Source organism: Macaca nemestrina, chromosome 1 (genome assembly GCF_043159975.1).
Source record: "Macaca nemestrina isolate mMacNem1 chromosome 1, mMacNem.hap1, whole genome shotgun sequence".
In the NCBI taxonomy this organism is placed as follows: Eukaryota; Metazoa; Chordata; class Mammalia; order Primates; family Cercopithecidae; genus Macaca; species Macaca nemestrina.
The window spans coordinates 107,302,251-107,318,415 of NC_092125.1; the positions used below are offsets into that span (position 1 = coordinate 107,302,251).

The window sequence follows — 16,165 nt, forward strand, 5'->3', positions numbered from 1 at the left end:
GAGCAGTGTCCAGCCAGAGAACCTTTTTATAACAAGTATTCAGGTTCAGGCTCTTGGGAGGGGCCCATTTCCCAACAGACATGCTCAGCTGACACTCACATCCCAGAGACATTCATCACTCAGGTAGCGCTGTAGGTGGTGCACGTGAGCATCTAAGTCACTTCACAGAGGTGCCAGGATTGCTATGGCATGTTTACTTTCCAAGCAGAGCACTGTTGGTACCTGGGAGGCTGTGTGTATGCTAAGAGAAGGCATGGGGCTCAAATGCAGGGAGGTCTGGAACCCCTTGTGCCCTTGTCTTCAGTGTACACAGACACGCACACACACACACGGCTCAACTTGCCTACACATCAATTCCTGTGTAGTCATCTACTTGGTAGGTGGTAGTTCACCTATTTTTATCTTGATTCTCATCTCTCTGGCTCTTGGTCCTTGGCTCCCCAGGGCAGACCACAAGCTATGCAATAAGCCTGCTGGGTTTAATCCATATGCTTCAAGATGCAGTGAGTGAAGATGATGACAGGAATGCACCTGTGGGAATCCCAGGGGCGATTTCTCTCTGTCACTGGAGACAGGAAGAAAAACCAAGCAAAGTTAAGGAACCATAAGACCAGAAAAGTTGTGAATGTAGTCGGGTTACCATATCCCCATAATACAGCGTGGTATGACTAAGAGAAACATGTGTGCAGGACAGTGGCCCAATTGCAAAAAGGCAAGTCAGCCTGTGGGACTCCTGCTTCTTATCCTACCCCCAACCACCAATCTCCCTTTGAAGATAGGTCCTCCCTAGAGCCATTGCCCAATGCAAAATAAAATGGGAAAGGAAGAAGGGAGGAGGGAAAGATGAAAAAGAGAGAGAGAGAGAGAGAGAAAGAAAGAAAGAGAGAGAAAGAGAGAAAGAAAAGAAAGAAAAAGAAGAAGGAAGGAAGGAAGGGAAGGAAGAAAGGAAGGGAAGGAAGGAAGGAAGGAAAATAAAAGGAAAGGAAAGGAAGGTTCTTTCCAAAGGTCGAAAGTGTGCATGATAAATAGTGTTTTTAGAATAACTAATTTTTAAGAATTGGAGGATACTTTGGCAATCAACTTCGGAACTGCTTCTTAATCAATGCAATTGCCCACAACTATGAAAGTGAACTGTAACAGAAGTCCAAGACTAAGAATTCAAGAATTAAGGATGAGAGACAGGTTTGGGAGTGAGTGAGCTGGGAGTGGCATGAGGGAATACGCACAAAAGATACCAGTTTCATTTAACGTGGATTTAGAGCCTGATTAACAGGTTGCCAGTTCCTAGAGCACCTGTTGGTGAATATAGGTGAGACATTCCAAAAAGTAAAGTCAATATTAGAACAGAGAAGGAAGTAATGAAATAACAAGACAGAGGCAGGATCTCCCCTGGGAAAATGGGCGAAATTCTTTAAAAAAAAAAAAAAGTGAAGAAGGCTGTGTTTGGTAGGAATCAGTGTAAGGAGATCATCTGGGCAAGTGCCTACTCATTCTGTGGGCATGTTATGATCTCATAAACCAACTTACTTTATTTATCACTGTTAACTCTTATCAAAGAAGGCATCAATTGTTTATCTTTTATATAAAAGGCTGATTTGGAATTAAATTTTCTAGTTATCTTTTCTAGGTATTTTATGAGTATCTCCTGAAGGAACCATCCCATTCCTAAAGAAATGTTACTTGGAAAACCCAACACAGGGACCAAAACCCCTGTACTCTTATACCTCTCACTACAAACACACACACACGTCCCAACCACATAGAGACAGTCTTTGCAGAGAAGTGTGTCTTTCTCAGTTCTTTACCCAGATTCAAATCCAGAATTTCAGCATGCAGGGAAAATGTACTCAGACATTTCATACCTGCCTCTAAAACTCACTCACTGCCCACCCAGCTCTCCCTCTAGCCAACTGATGGAAACACCTGGGCTTATAATCATCAGAAAAGAGTGTCCATTTATTAGAGCCCAGGATGAGCACTTCAGACAATCTTATTCCCCATGAATAGAGGACAAGCAGTTTTTCAAACTGTGACCCATGCTTGAAGGAAACCCTCTCAGAGTCTGACCCTTCTGAGTACAACCATCCTCTTCTCTTCAAACCCATTCCTGGCTATCCTCATACAATCTTGTGTCTGGTGTAATGGTCTCAGACATGATTCTTTCCTTCAAGCTTAAAGTTCCAGAATCCAGTGCATAGAAGGGAATGTTTTTTTCCAGAGTCTTGAGTAGCTTCGCTGCCAAAATGTGCTCCCCAAACAAGTTTGTAAAGTGTTCGCTTGCGTTTAAGAGAAGGGAAGGGAAGATGGCTTGATGCAGTAGGTAGGGAGTGGGAGAGGCAAACAATGAAATCAGGAGGCAGTGATATCAGGAATAAAAAGCTTTATTGTTACAGAAAAAATAGCTTCATAACTGAATTACAACACCTAGTTTTCCAAAGAACCATGTCTGAGAGGGAAAGTCAGGCCAGAAAATATCACAGGCTAGACCTCAACCCCACAATGGAGTGAACATGGGCAGGATAAAGAGGAGAACTTAAGGCATTTCTGAAGTCCTTCCATGGGAAACGAGAGAAAAGAAGCCTCAGGCTGATACAGATCTTCTGCACCTGGGCTCTGCCAGTGCTGCTCCTTCATGCTCCTCACGGCCCAGGTCAGCAGCAGCCCCCAGAACTGTGGCAGCAGCCGGAGCCCCCGGAGCTATGGCAGCAGCCAGAGCCCCCAGACTGCTGGCCACTGCCACTGCCACAGCAGCTGGAGCTCTGAGGTCGGCGTCGGAGGGACCGGCGGGGCCTGTGATGGCTCAGGCAGCAGCCACCACCCTCAGAGCTGCAGCAGCCCCCAGAGCTGGAACCACAGCAGGAAGAGACTGGAGGTGGGCATGGGGCTGAACACTGGGGAGGGCATTTTGGGGGACACTTGGGAGGACACTTAGGAGTACACTTGGGAGGGCATTTAGGGGTACATTTGGGAGGAGGCTGGCACTGCTGCTGGCTCTGCTGGCAGGACATCTCTGTAGGAGCTGAATAAAGCTGAAAGACAATACAAGCCCAAGGTCACTTCCTTGCCCTTAAAATTGAACTATAATTTCACAAGATTTTATCTCTAAGAGGACCAGAATTTATTTATTTATTTATTTATTTATTTATTTATTTATTTATTGAGATGGAGTCTTGCTCTGTCACTCAGGCTAGAGTGCAGTGGTGCTATCTTGGCTCACTGCAACCTCCACCTCCCAGATTCAAGTGATTCTCCTGCCTCAGACTCCCAATTAGCTGGGATTACAGGTGTGCACCACCACACCCAGCTAATTTTTGTATTTTTAGTAGAGACGGGGTTTCACCACGTTGGTCAGTCTCGAACTCCTGACCTCTTGACCTGCCCACCTTGGACTCCCAAAGTGCTGGGATTACAGGCATGAGCCACTACGCCTGGCCTAAGATGAGCAGATTTTAAAAACCCAGTCTCCCAAGACCAGTAACAAGAACGATACAAATGATTTCCACTTTGTAACTCCATATTTTCAAATGAATTCCTTGGAAGTTCAGAAAGACATCAGTCCTTCATTCCCTTCACCTACCTTCCATCCTCCCCTTCCAGAAGAACCCTCCCCTCCAAAATTCTCTTTTATCCTTGTATTTCTTCAAGAATGGCCTCAACCTCCACCCAAGGGCTCTTTCTGCCCAAAACACTGGCACCAAGAGTTCATCCTGGTCCTGAGAAGCACTCTACCTGGTTCAGGCACTGCAGCAGATCACTCAGGAGACAGGTAGACTGAGGTGCTGTGAGAAGCTTTGCCTTTTATACGACTCAGTCCTGACCTAGCATCAGGAGGTGCAGACCATGTGCGGGCTGCTAGAAGCATATTTCATAAAGGCATGGGTGACTCCCTCCCCTCGCATCCCACGGACCCAGTTCCTCCCTCCATAAGCATCTCAAGTATTAATCCACAGGAAGATCCCATGAGAACTGCAGGCCTCTAGGATGGTGAGGAAGCTCTGTGAATTGCACATGGCACCTATCTATCTCACAGGCAGCTCTGCTATGCTTTCTATTTTCTGAGCTGGGCCAATATGGCTCTACGCCTCTGGGATGAACAGAAGTTCTGTTTTCTCTTTGGTGTAGGAACTGAAGGAGAAAATTCCCAAGATGGAAATTAAATGGCCCTTTTAGAATAATAATAGGGATCCAAAATAAAATTGTAGGCCCAAGGAAATAATCTAACATGATTTTTTTCATTCCTAGATGATGCCATAACAGAACTAAGAATGTTTGATATCTCAATGATATTATTTTAGGCAGATCTAATGCGGACAGTGTGGGTGGTTGGGCTTCTCTCCTTTTGCCTGAATTTGATGCTCCAAAAGAGCTCACAAACAGTACTGATTCAGCACTAACAAATGCCTTTAAAATGGTTTATTTACTCGTGTTAAAGAAGGGACCTTTGGCCAGCTCCAGGTGAGGTGGCAAAGACCAGGTGTATACTGAGGGTGGAGCAAAAGCTCTCGACTCATCTGGAGGTTTCCAGAAGTGAGGCACCAGTTTCAGTCATTCATAAGAGAAGAGCATCCAACCTGGGAAGGACCTCAGGAGAAGATCTTTGGATGGGAGAGGTGAAGAGCAGGAGTATATAGGTTTTAAAAGCCCACGGTGGGATCCAAAGCTTATTTTCTCAGCAGATAGTATTCTGAGGGAAAGCTGGGTCCCCAGGATAGTTACCAAAACTGACTCAGCTGGAAAGGGTGGCCAAAATATGGCATATTCACAATGAAAGCTGCAGTGGGAGAAGATAAGACTGGGAGAAAAAGGCAGTACCTTAGCTTCATGCTCGTTGAAATGGGCTGTGGTGAGAAGCATCAGCCCAGGTGTAACACAGACCCTGGAGAGGGATGTCCAGCAACAGTTCCCACCCTTGCTCTCTCCACCTGTGCAACCTCTGGCAAGTTACTTAACCATCACTGGAAAAGGGAGCTGAAAACATTCCTAATCCACTGAATAAAGAAATACAGATGAAGTTCTTAGCACAGTTCTTAGAACTGCAAGTTTAAAAAAGAAAAAACTAACCCCTATGGCTATCCTTATTTCCATGAGAAAATATATTCTAAATTTCAAATTACTGACCTGCCAATTTTGAAACCAAAACTAATTTTTATGATATCAGAGATTAGACTTAATGTTTTCTTATAGCAAAATATTAAGAGTATTTGCTTGCCACTAGGGAATGAGATTATAAAGAAAGCATACTCATTATTTAAAAACACCAAAAAATAGGAAAAGTTTTAAAATCACCCATAATCCCATCCCTAAAATACTGTTACTATTTTACTATTTTCCTTTCAGTCATTTTTTTTCTATATATAGTGTTTTTTTTGTTGTTGTTATTTGAGTTTTGTTTGTATTTTACATAGTCTTTCTCATAGTACTTACATGAGTTTATTTTATTAACTTTTCACTTAACATTTTAACATCAACATTTCCCAAGTTATTCATTGTTTGGAAGGATTATTTTTGGTAGCCATAAGAACATTGCATGAAGGGCACAGAATCTATTTATAAGTGGATAGGAGCATGAATTCTAGAACCAGTCTCTGGGTTTGAATCCCAGCTCCCCACTTACCAGTGGTGTGACCTTGAACAAGTGACATGAGCTTTCCACCTCACTGTCCTCACCTGTGAAATGGTGAAAAAAGTAGTGTTTATTTCATGGGGTCATGTGCAGATTAAATGAGTTAATATATGTAAAACTCTTGTAATAATGCCTGGCATATAGTAAGCATTCAATAAATGTTTAAAATGAAACCTGATGCTATGTCACTTCTAAATTCCAGCACTCAGAGTAGGCCTAGATAAAGACCACGGGGTTGGGAGGCAGGTAGGCTCCTGTGGCCACTGAATTTCTATGCATCAGATCTGTCTCTGCCCTCCTTGTGGAGAAGTATAAGCAAGAAGGTAGAACACAGGCTCTGAATTTCTGGAAAAGGAATCCCAGTAGAAGTTAAAGGAATTACCCATTTAACACATGGGTTTGGTGAATTCTAAAAGGAACAATGTCCATCCTCTTTTACTTATATTGTTTGGGCACATGACCACCTATCTGACCACATGGTAAGGTCTTTAGTGCAGGAATCCCTAAGGGGTCTAATTTAATGCATTGTAGGCAGCAGGTGTTCAGTTTTCATTTCCTTGTTCAGTTGAATTTACTATTCAGCAAGCAAGATGGATGCCTCAAACAAATCCAAACCCAGATTTTCATTGACAAATTCTAGACATTTCATGGGATGATAGAATAGATGTGGAAAGGACCTTGGCCATCATTCAGAGCTGGTGTTTCTCAACCCCAGTGAGATCTAGGCTTTGACATTCTCCAGACATCCATCAAGTGGCTCTGCTGCACCACTGGGATTGATAATTGCTGATTTAGATCATGCCCCTTGTTTGACAGAAAAGGAACCTGAGGCTCAGAGATGGAAAGAGGCTTTCCCTGGATCACATGGAGAGCTGGGAGCAGAGATGGAATTCAAACCCTGCTATCTGCCCTCTCTCCATCATAACAGTCTGCTCTTGAATAGTATTTTATTTCTTATTGTGATTTTTTCTAGCAAGATTTATTTTATAAAATTTGCTTGTTAAACATGGCTATTGAAGTTGGAGTGAAAATAGTAATAAATATGCTGAATCACAGCCTGAATTGCACATCTGAAAAAATTGGAAGTGATCATTACCTCTACTAAATAACCAGGGATTGAGTACCTGTGTTGAAAAGGCAGTGTCTGGCATCTCCAGGGATAGGCCAGCTGGCAGACCCCCAAGAACCCTCCCCAGCATAGCACTATCTGGATGACTGTTCCTTAGCCCAGAAGTCCAACTCTTAGCCTTAGCATGGCTAAGTTCCTTAGCCCATGCCCCTGAGCTGATTAATCCTGTGGACACTGATTCACTGCACCTAACTCACAAGAGACTGTGATGACATCGACTTACAAAGAGAAACCTGAGTGTCAATGTTGGCAGGTACATTGTCTTCCTGTAGGAAAACTCCTGGAAGAAGTCGTCATAACCTGCCAGCACTCTGTGAGCATGAGGTTGCACAACAACCTCAGGTTTTGATGGTCAGCAACACTAGACATGTCCATCAGGTCATCTGAACACCTCCAGCCCTGGACAGATTTGGAAGCCCTGAAAACATTTGTCCCTGACAGCCCTTTGCTTCTCTGTGCTGGACTGTGGCCTGGGAACTGCCTCTGTGAGGGGCTTTGCACAGTGCTGCTCTCACCCACTACAGGCTGATTCTGGAGTTTGACACTGGAAAGGGATTTTTTTCTATTTGTCTTATTTCCACTGGTCACTGTTGCCCTGATGTAAAGTCTGAATAGTGTACAGAATAATCCCCACCCCTCCTGTGCATAGATGTCCACATTCCAATCCCCAGAACCTGTGAATATATCACCGTACACAGCAAAAGGAACTTTGAAGATGTGATTAAGTCAAGGATCTTGAAATAGGGAGATTTTCCTGGATTATGCAGGTGGGCTCACTGTAACCACAAAGGTCCTTATAAGAGGGAGGCAAAAGGGTCAACGTCGGAGAGGGGAGATTTATCAGCAGAAGCAGAGGTTGGAGTGAGGCATTTTGAAAATGTAGGAAGGGGACAGAAGCCAATGAATATAAGCAGCTTCTAGCAGCTGGGAAAGGCAAGGAAATAGACTTTTCCCTAGAGCATCCAGAAGGAATACAGCCCTGTCAACAGTCTGATATTAGCCTAGTGAGACCTATGCCAGTCTGACCTACAGAACTATAAGGTAATACCTGTGTGTTGTTTTAAGCAACTAAATTTGCAGTAATTTGTTACAGCAGCAATAGAAACCAACCAAGAGGATCCTCAATGCCTCTGAGGCTGACATCGGGCCAAGGGAAGCTCAGTGAAGAGGTGACAGAGAAAATTCTTACAGATAAAGTGCTGTCTGGATCGTCCCAGCTCTACCCCTTGCTAGCTATGTGACCTCTTAGAGCTGTTTTCTCAGCCATAAAATGAGGATAATAACAGTGCTCATGGCCGTGCCGGTTGTATGAGGACTCCATGAGATAATACCTGCAAAGCCCTTCGCCCTAGACTTGGCACATAAAAAGCGCTCAGTAATTTTTAGCCCTTCTTATTCTGGTCATTATTAGTCTTGTCCTCACCATCATCAGTGAAAACAGAGATGTCATGATGGTTGCCAGTGCATTCCTGGGGCCCTCCGCTGGGCTTAAAGCTCCCAGCTACTTATTTCCTGGACTGGAGCTTGAAAAATTCCATAGAGTAGGATGGACAACCTGCCATCACTTTGGGCTTATTTGAATTTTCAAGATACTACTTGCACCTCTTCTCAGGAAGATGAGGGTTTCTTATTCTTTAACTTCTGGAGAGCATTTTACCATTTATGAGATGTTTGTGCATTCTTTCCTTTACTGGAATCTTTACAACAGCCCAATTTTGTAGAAGAGAGGGTTACTACCCCTATTATTCAAAGATAGAATCAATGCACAAAGAGGCCAAGAAATTTGTCTAAGGTCACACAGATGTTAAGAGAAGTTACCAGGGTTCAAATCCAGCTCTTTGGACTCTATACCTCATGCTTGCTTCTCGAATCACAGCGACCTCTAGCCCAGGGCCTGTGCATCCTGTCATAGAAGGGGTGCACAGACCAAAATCCTAGGGGGTTAGAATATAATGCACAAAAGCAGTCCGTAGATGCTCCTCTTCAGAGAAGATACTGCAATATGGCCTTAAAATGGAGCTTTCTTCTTGTCGTAAGTGAACAAAGTGCTGAGTGGAAGGGCCTCTAGCAGTCTGGTTTCAAGCTGCAGACCTTTCTTCTTGCCTTCCCGCGCACCACCACCTGCAAGTAATGAGTGCCAGAGACGTGGGTGCAAGCAAGGACATCAGAGACTGACTGACTCATGAGCTGCCTGGGGCCCCCAGGTGTGTGTGCTCACTTCCTGGAAAAGCCTCACCTCTGGACCCCGAGCCAGGTCTGCTCACCCTGGCACGTGGGATGCTCAGGTTTCCTGGGGCCCTTGCCAGCTACAGTGTTATCTTCTCTATGGAGAGCATCTCCATAGCTGGAGCCTGGAGGCGAAGATGCCATGGGAGCCTCCAGAGTGAGTAAACAGAGAAAGGAGGATTCCTCCTCTTGGAGAGCAGGTAAATATCCGGGGCGTGGGACTCAGAGGGAGTAAAAATAGCCAAGGAGGCTCCTGGAAACACACACACCGAGGTACCTTGTTTTCTCAGATGGAGAGGACGGAGACCAAGCATACAGGTGACGTGAAGCAGGCAACAGGGAGGGGCTGGCTGCAAGTAGGCTAGGCATCCCATCACACCAGGGTAAGGGTACCTCCATCCAGTGGCAGGTATACCATGTGCCTGCCTCCAGGGAACTGGGCAACTGGGCTGTCCCTCACAGTTGCTTAATCTGCCCATTTGCCTTCATCAGTGGATTGCCTTCGGCAGGGCTTGTTTTCAGTTCTCCTAGCTTACATTGATGACCTACGGGGAGCTAGTCCTGGGCTAGGCAGTAGGGAGGCAAAGATAGGGAAGCCATCAGCACTGCCCGCTAAGAGCTGTCCGTCCAGTGGTGGAGACAGGTGTTCCCCAGGAACTGCAATACAAGCAGACTCTGATGGGTATGGACCAAAGGTTAAGCAAAGTGGATTAGAAAGGAAAAGGTGTACATCAAGTTACAGTAGTATAAGCAACATGAAAAATTCATTTATGTAAGTATCTCTCTCTATTATATATATGTATGGTATATAGAGAGAGTAGGTAAATAATCAGGAAAAAAAAAGCTTGGATTGACCATATTAAGATATTAACTGCAATTTATTCTGGGTGGGGGATCGTGCCCATTTCTTTTTCTTTTGCTTACCTACATTTTCTGATTTTCTGCAATGAATATGCATTACTTGGATGATACGCTGTTTAAATTAACACAAAGGTACTAAATAGACTGAAAGGATCAGAAGTGACATTTGATGCTTTCATTTAATTTTGCAGGTGTTTTGGTTTCCACTAAGCACCAGGCACCATGCGTGGCTCTGTAGGCATAAGGAAGAAGTGAGTTATACACAGTCCCATTACTCCTGAGGCTCAGAATGGCCCTTTCTTCTGCATCCATCTACAGTTCACATGCCACCACCGCCTACCTGGTCTCCAGTAGCCTCACTGGCCAACTCGCTTCTCAGATGTTTAATCACAGCCTGCACAGTACTGCCTGCTCCATATGTGGACATCATTTACCTGCAAGATCTTGAACTCCTTGGAAGCAGGAGCTACATGTTATCCTTCTATTAATTTCTCAAAGCATGGAGCTAGGAAAATACTGGATGCCTTAGGAACATGAGCTGAATGGAGCCAAGTGGAGGGAAGGAGACATTGAGGCCCACACAAGCGTCAGCCTTGGTACCCTGGTTGCCTCGGGGTTCCCAGGTCTTGACTCCAGAAGGGACTGAGGATGTGAGTCCTGCTTTGCTCCGAGCCACTCACCTCCAGTGGGTTGTCTCAAACCATGGCTCGTGTATGGAAAAAACCCAGTGTTTATTGAGCTGAAATTAGCACCCCAGAGGCAGATCTTGCACCCACAATTGGGAAAAAAGTTTCCCTCCACCCAAAGATACTGTCTTCCCCATCAAGATTTCAAAGCTCAATTGACTATGTCAATGCTCCAAAGACTAAAGAAATTTAATTTAACTTTGTAAAACTGGGGCTTGGTTAGCTCTAGTCTGGATACATGGTAAGCATAGTAAATAGGGAAGAGAGAGAAAGGCAGTGAGGAAGAAAAGAGGGAAGGAAGGATAGATAGAAGGAAGGGAAAAAGGAAAGGAGAAGAAGGGAAGGAAGAAATGAACAGAGATGGGAAATGAACAGCAAATACAATTCTCTCTTCCCACCTGCAGGACATTCTACTTCAGGTAGTGGTGATTTTGTTGATAACTTAAAAACACAGGGCAGAAAGTGAATCTCACTTGTAACAAAGAGGAAAGACACCCACGTATCCCAGCAACTAGTATTTATGGTTATAGGTTGGGGCTTCTCTTTCCACCCCTCTCCCAATCCCACCCACCTATGCCCGCCCAGCTCTGGGCTCTCCCTGCCCTGAGGTACAAGGACTTCTCTGAGCCTGCTCAGTCATGCTCGGGTGTCTGACGGGCGGAGTATGACTGAGTCACGTTACAGGAGTCGGAGCAATTTCACACATGCCTGAAGTCTCTAGGTTAATGATGAAATGCCCAAGAATTTCCTGCTGCCCGTGTGCCAGGCTTTTCACCAATATCCAAAAAAGCAATCTGGGAATATGGCTATGTCTGTCCTAGGGTTGCAGATTACTCCCCCCAGGGAATTCAGTCTCTTCCCCTCTACTTATTCCCCTCTACTCATCCTCTGTCCCTCCACCTCTGCCATGCCCTCCATCATAAGGACCTCTCCTCCCTCTTCCCAACTCCTTCTCTTTTACCCTCCCCTCTGATGATATAAGCCACATTCCACAGTTTACAGTCATCGATGCAAATAAGACCCATCATTGTTACCTCCTCTGAAGCCTCCTTAATTCCCTCAGTAAATGTCCCCAAGACCCAAGGCTGAGAGGCATCCCACCTTCTCCCTCTTACTCACCTCCACGTCTAAACATGCACCCAGGCTCCTCCACCCAGCCCTACTGTCTCCTCTCCTCAGACAGACCCTCACCATTTCTGTTTCTAAAAGGTAAGTCTGAGTCTATTTAAAACTTTCAAGGGCTCCCTATTACCCACAGAGGAAAAAAAAAGTCAAGTTCCTCCACATGGTGCCTAGATGCTTCATAACTTGGCAGCTTCTACCTGCCCAGCCTTATGTACCTGCACCATATGGACACTACAGCCTCCTCAAATTATTGCCATCCCTGAATGTGCCTGCATGCACCCTCTGCTTAGAACACCGTTTTTCCTCCACTCCTGCATGTTCTCAGGCTCCTGTTCTCTAGGAAACCTTCTGAGACAGCCCCAGCACTGGCTCCTGTAATGGAATGCCTCCCTGGCAAGGTGCCTGGCACTCTCTGTGCTCCCCAACAGGATCACCTCTTTATTAGATTCTGAGCCTCTCCACAGTGGGGTCTGCGCACTCCGCCATGATGCTGGGGGATATCACAGAGGCTGTGTATCATAAATACTCAGAGGTGCTTGGAGACAGATGCTGGGGTTATTCATCACTGTGTATCCTCAAGGCTCAGCACAGAGTTCATGGCATTCAGCAAATATTTGTTGAGTGAAGAATGAAGGAATGAAAGACTGAGAGCTTGTCGTCATTGTCGTGGAGGGAGGAGGCCCGCAAGGCCAGCCTGGTCACTGTGCAGCAGGTTCTGACCTTGACTCAGTCTGATACAGGTGGAAACTGTGATGAAGTCACTTCTCATCAGTGTGTTGCCTTGGTCTCCCTGGGATGCCAGGCAAACAGGAGCTTTTAAGCACTGGAAATTCTGGATCCCTTATTAGATAAATTGAGTGACACCAGGTCCTGCTTGAGTTATTCTTAGACTCCACAGGTCACCAGGAGTCTGTCAGAGATTTGGCCCATCCCTCCTCATCTAGGGGATGAAACTGGCTCCAGAAGCCAGAACCAGCACTCAGAACTCCAGCCACTGAGCCCCATGTCCTTCCCATGTCTTTCCCATCTCCATTGTCTGAACTGCCTCCTCAGTGGCCACATCTGAGCCGAGTGGAGCCTGGGGAAGAGTAACATAAGGAAGAGTCTTGCAGTGCCCATAGAGTGTCCTCTCAGCTGCTAATTGCCTAGTTGAGTGACAGGAAGCCCAGTGGGCTTTAGGAAGATTTCAGGGGAAAAATGACCCCTGGCTTCTGCTGCTGTCCCCCTCTGCCCCAGGGAGCTGCATGAGGGTTCAGTTACTGCCCTCCCAAGGGGGTTACTCTGTGGAGGCCCTTTGGATGAGGCCAGTACTTTGAACCTCTGTCAGTTCCCACTTGCAACATTCCAAGTGCTCAGGGTTTCTCTGGCATAGAGCTTGGTCCCTGGACCAAACTCTTGATGTACCGGAGAGAGTTTCTCTCTTTAGGTTTCTAGTTTATTATTAAATCCTTAGAACACAGAGGATGTTTGGAACATAGTAGATGCTCATTGAATATTTTTGGAAGAGGGAGGAAGGAGGAAAGGAGGGAAGGAGGGGGTGAAAGAAGGGAAGGAGAGAGGAAAGGAGCTGATCTACGTGCCACTGAGCTGGCTGAGAGAGCAGGGTGAGCCTCTGTGAGCATCTGGACAACTCACGCATGAGGCTAAAGCCAGCTTCCCAGAACAGAGGTGACCTCCCCTCAATCCCAAGACTCTTAGACACAAATGCTCATTTACCTGAGTAGAAAGCCTCTTGAGTTAGAAAACTTCACAGTCCATGGGCATCCTTTGTGGTACATAGCAGGTGCCCTGGAACCCTTTGCTATTTCCTCATTTCAGCCCTATCTTTTCCTGGGGCTTTCCATGTGTATCTCTCCCACAAGCCATCCTAGCACCATAGAAGGATCCTGTCTTGGAAACACTAGGCTCAAGAGGGTCACCAGGTTCCACGTTTCTCACTGGGATCCAGGAGATAAGAGTGGTGGGAATCCATTCTAATAGGCGTGTAAGCCTCAATGACCAGTGGTGAGCCATTCATATCTTTAAAGTGGAAGAGGAATCCATTAAGCAGAGTGAACTGAATAAGAAACAGGGAAATCTGCCCTTGAGTCTCAGTTCTGCCGTGTTAACTCTGCAACCTTGGACACACCACACTGTTTCTCCGAGCCCCAGTGTTCTCATCTATAAAATGGAGGCCAACTATATGCTACCCAAACAAATGAGATCACATATAGTAAAGTATGTGGTGATCCATAAAGTGCAATAATAACTATCATAATAATGTAAACATAACCAAATAATGATGTTTATGGCAATTAAAGCCACCCTGTGAGTGGTGTTGTCTCTCACATAACCCCACAGCTTTACGTGATGTCAGTGGTTCTAGGGGGTGCAGGAGGTAAGGCCACAGCAGGAAAGATCCCCAGGTGAGAGCTGAGTGTCAGTGACACTTCCAGGCATTCCTGGTGCCTACCTGGAAGACAGCACTGAGGGCAAACACTGTCCTGCCCCAAAGAGCATGAGAAAGCAAGAATGAACCTGATGGCTAATCTTTGTGACCCTGCCTTGACCCCTGTAGGACTCCTCTGATGACTAGAGAATGAGCACCCTATTCTCACCAGCTGGTTCTGCAGGCCCTCAGGAACCAGAATGTTGGGTGGGGTGGTGCCTGGGTTTGGGCAGTCACTTTGCCCCTCTGCAGCAGTGTGTCCTCCAGTGGAAGACGAGGAGGCTGGACACGATGGCCTCTGCGAGTCCATCCTGCTCGGGTGGATCCGGTGGAAGTGTCTCGCAGGCTTCCCACAGGCCCTGTGCTCTGGGGCTCACAGTTCCGAGAACTTGGTCAATACCCAGCACTATCAACAACACCTCATAATGTCTCCACTCAGAGCCAAGCCTGGCTTCAAGCAGCTTCACCCTGACCTTGCACCTACAGCATCAAGACATTTGGAGCTGCTATTGGAAGGTTCATCCATCAATCCGTCATTCAGTCCTCAAAAACATATTAAGTACTGATAACATACCAGGCATCATGCTCGACCCGGATGACACAGATGGAAATTAAACACAGCCCTGTCCTTAGGACATCCCCACTCTGGGCCAGGGCCGGGTTGAGGCAGGCAGACACATAGGCATTCACTTGTAAGGCAGTGTGACGAGTGCTGATAGACGACATAACACTCTTCTCTCTTTGGCGTTGCCTTCCACTCCAAAGGCCTGGCAGGAGGCAGATGACTTCCCACAGATACCCTTGCCCACCCTTTCAACCTTCTCAGCTAGGAGCCAGAAAGGATCCCATTTTTGCCATCAATTAGCTAGATGAACTTGGGAAAGTCACTTCGCTTCTTGAGGCCTCAGTTGCCTCATCTATAAAGTGGGAACAGCGAGATTTTTCATCTATTCAGGAATCAAAACAAAATATTTTTTTTCAGCAGCAGTTATATGCTAGGCTTTGGGAACACAGCAGTGAACAGAGACGTGACCCCTGATCTCATGAAATACAGTTAATTAGAAAAGACAGACATTAAGACTTAAAATTATTGCCAGAGCTATAAAAGGAGAAGCAGGTTCCTATGGAACTACAGGAAGAGAATCTCACCCAGCCATGACCATTCTCCCAGAGATACCATGGGCATTCAATTAAACAGTGAATATAAAAGTGTTCCTTAGGCTGTAAAGTGCTGTGTGAATATGTGCTATCTTCTCCTGGGTGTTTTTGCCTCTCTCACTCAAAGCTTGGGAAGTCAGAATATGAGAAAGATAAAAAGGAAAGCAAATATCAATTGAGGTAATTGCTTAAATAGATAATAGCTATTATTCCACTTGTTAGCAGACCAGGACAGGGATGCCTCCCAATAATAGTGAAATGTCAATTATTTCACTAGCATGCCCAGGGTGGCACAACTCAGGGTCAGAAATGAAGGTTAACCATGTCCCTCTCCACTGCTCCATAGTAAACAGGAAAACAATTCTCCTCCTTTGTGTTTCCACCTCCAGCCCTGCTCCTCAACTTCTGGTTAGAAGCGAAGGCACAGACCAACTCCCAGCCAAGATACTCAGAGAGGGCAGAGGTCCATCCAGGAGAATGGACAGCGAGGCAGGTAATGGTTGCCAGGCAGAGCTCAGTCTGCCTCCTCTGATGGGACTGTATCCATGCTAATGGCCGTACTAACTCTGGTGGGAAGGCAACCTTAGTCAAGCTGTGAGCTGAATCCAGTTGAATCCAGCTATGGTAGACAATGGCTAGACAGATATGGAAACTGAGGTTCAGAGAGGAGAACTGGATGGTTGCAGCAAAAAACTATGAGTGCCAGTGCCCTGTTTCTGAGTCTCTGGTATCAGCAACACACATTGAATGCCTTCCATGTGTCAGGCACCAACCACTGTGAAGTGGTTTGGGGAGGCGGACCTTCCCCAGGGGTGTTCTCAGATCTGGGCATCTCACCTTTGGCCAATGCCCTCAGACTCTCTTCCTTTTCTCCTGTCCATTCAAAATCCAGTCTCTGTAAACCATCTGAAACTTACTCACGATTAAGC

At 45.9% G+C, this 16,165-nt stretch overlaps 1 protein-coding gene and 1 long non-coding RNA gene across 2 annotated transcripts in view; both read right to left on the reverse strand.

The window, feature by feature from the left end:
- Positions 1-2,379: 2,379 nt before the first annotated feature.
- Positions 2,380-3,200, reverse strand: LOC105497885 (late cornified envelope 5A). The gene has a single exon (XM_011769409.2). It carries the CDS (start codon positions 3,006-3,008, stop codon positions 2,652-2,654), a length of 357 nt encoding a protein of 118 aa, XP_011767711.1. The 5' UTR covers positions 3,009-3,200; the 3' UTR covers positions 2,380-2,651.
- A 1,216-nt stretch (positions 3,201-4,416) lies between these two features.
- Positions 4,417-16,165, reverse strand: part of LOC105497884 (uncharacterized) — a 35,956-nt gene continuing 24,207 nt past the window's right edge. Inside the window, exons 3-4 of the long non-coding RNA XR_011609042.1 lie at positions 5,615-5,667; positions 4,417-4,988 (exon numbers count right to left, since the gene is read on the reverse strand). This is a non-coding gene — a long non-coding RNA (uncharacterized lncRNA). The remainder of the gene's footprint in view (positions 4,989-5,614; positions 5,668-16,165) is intronic.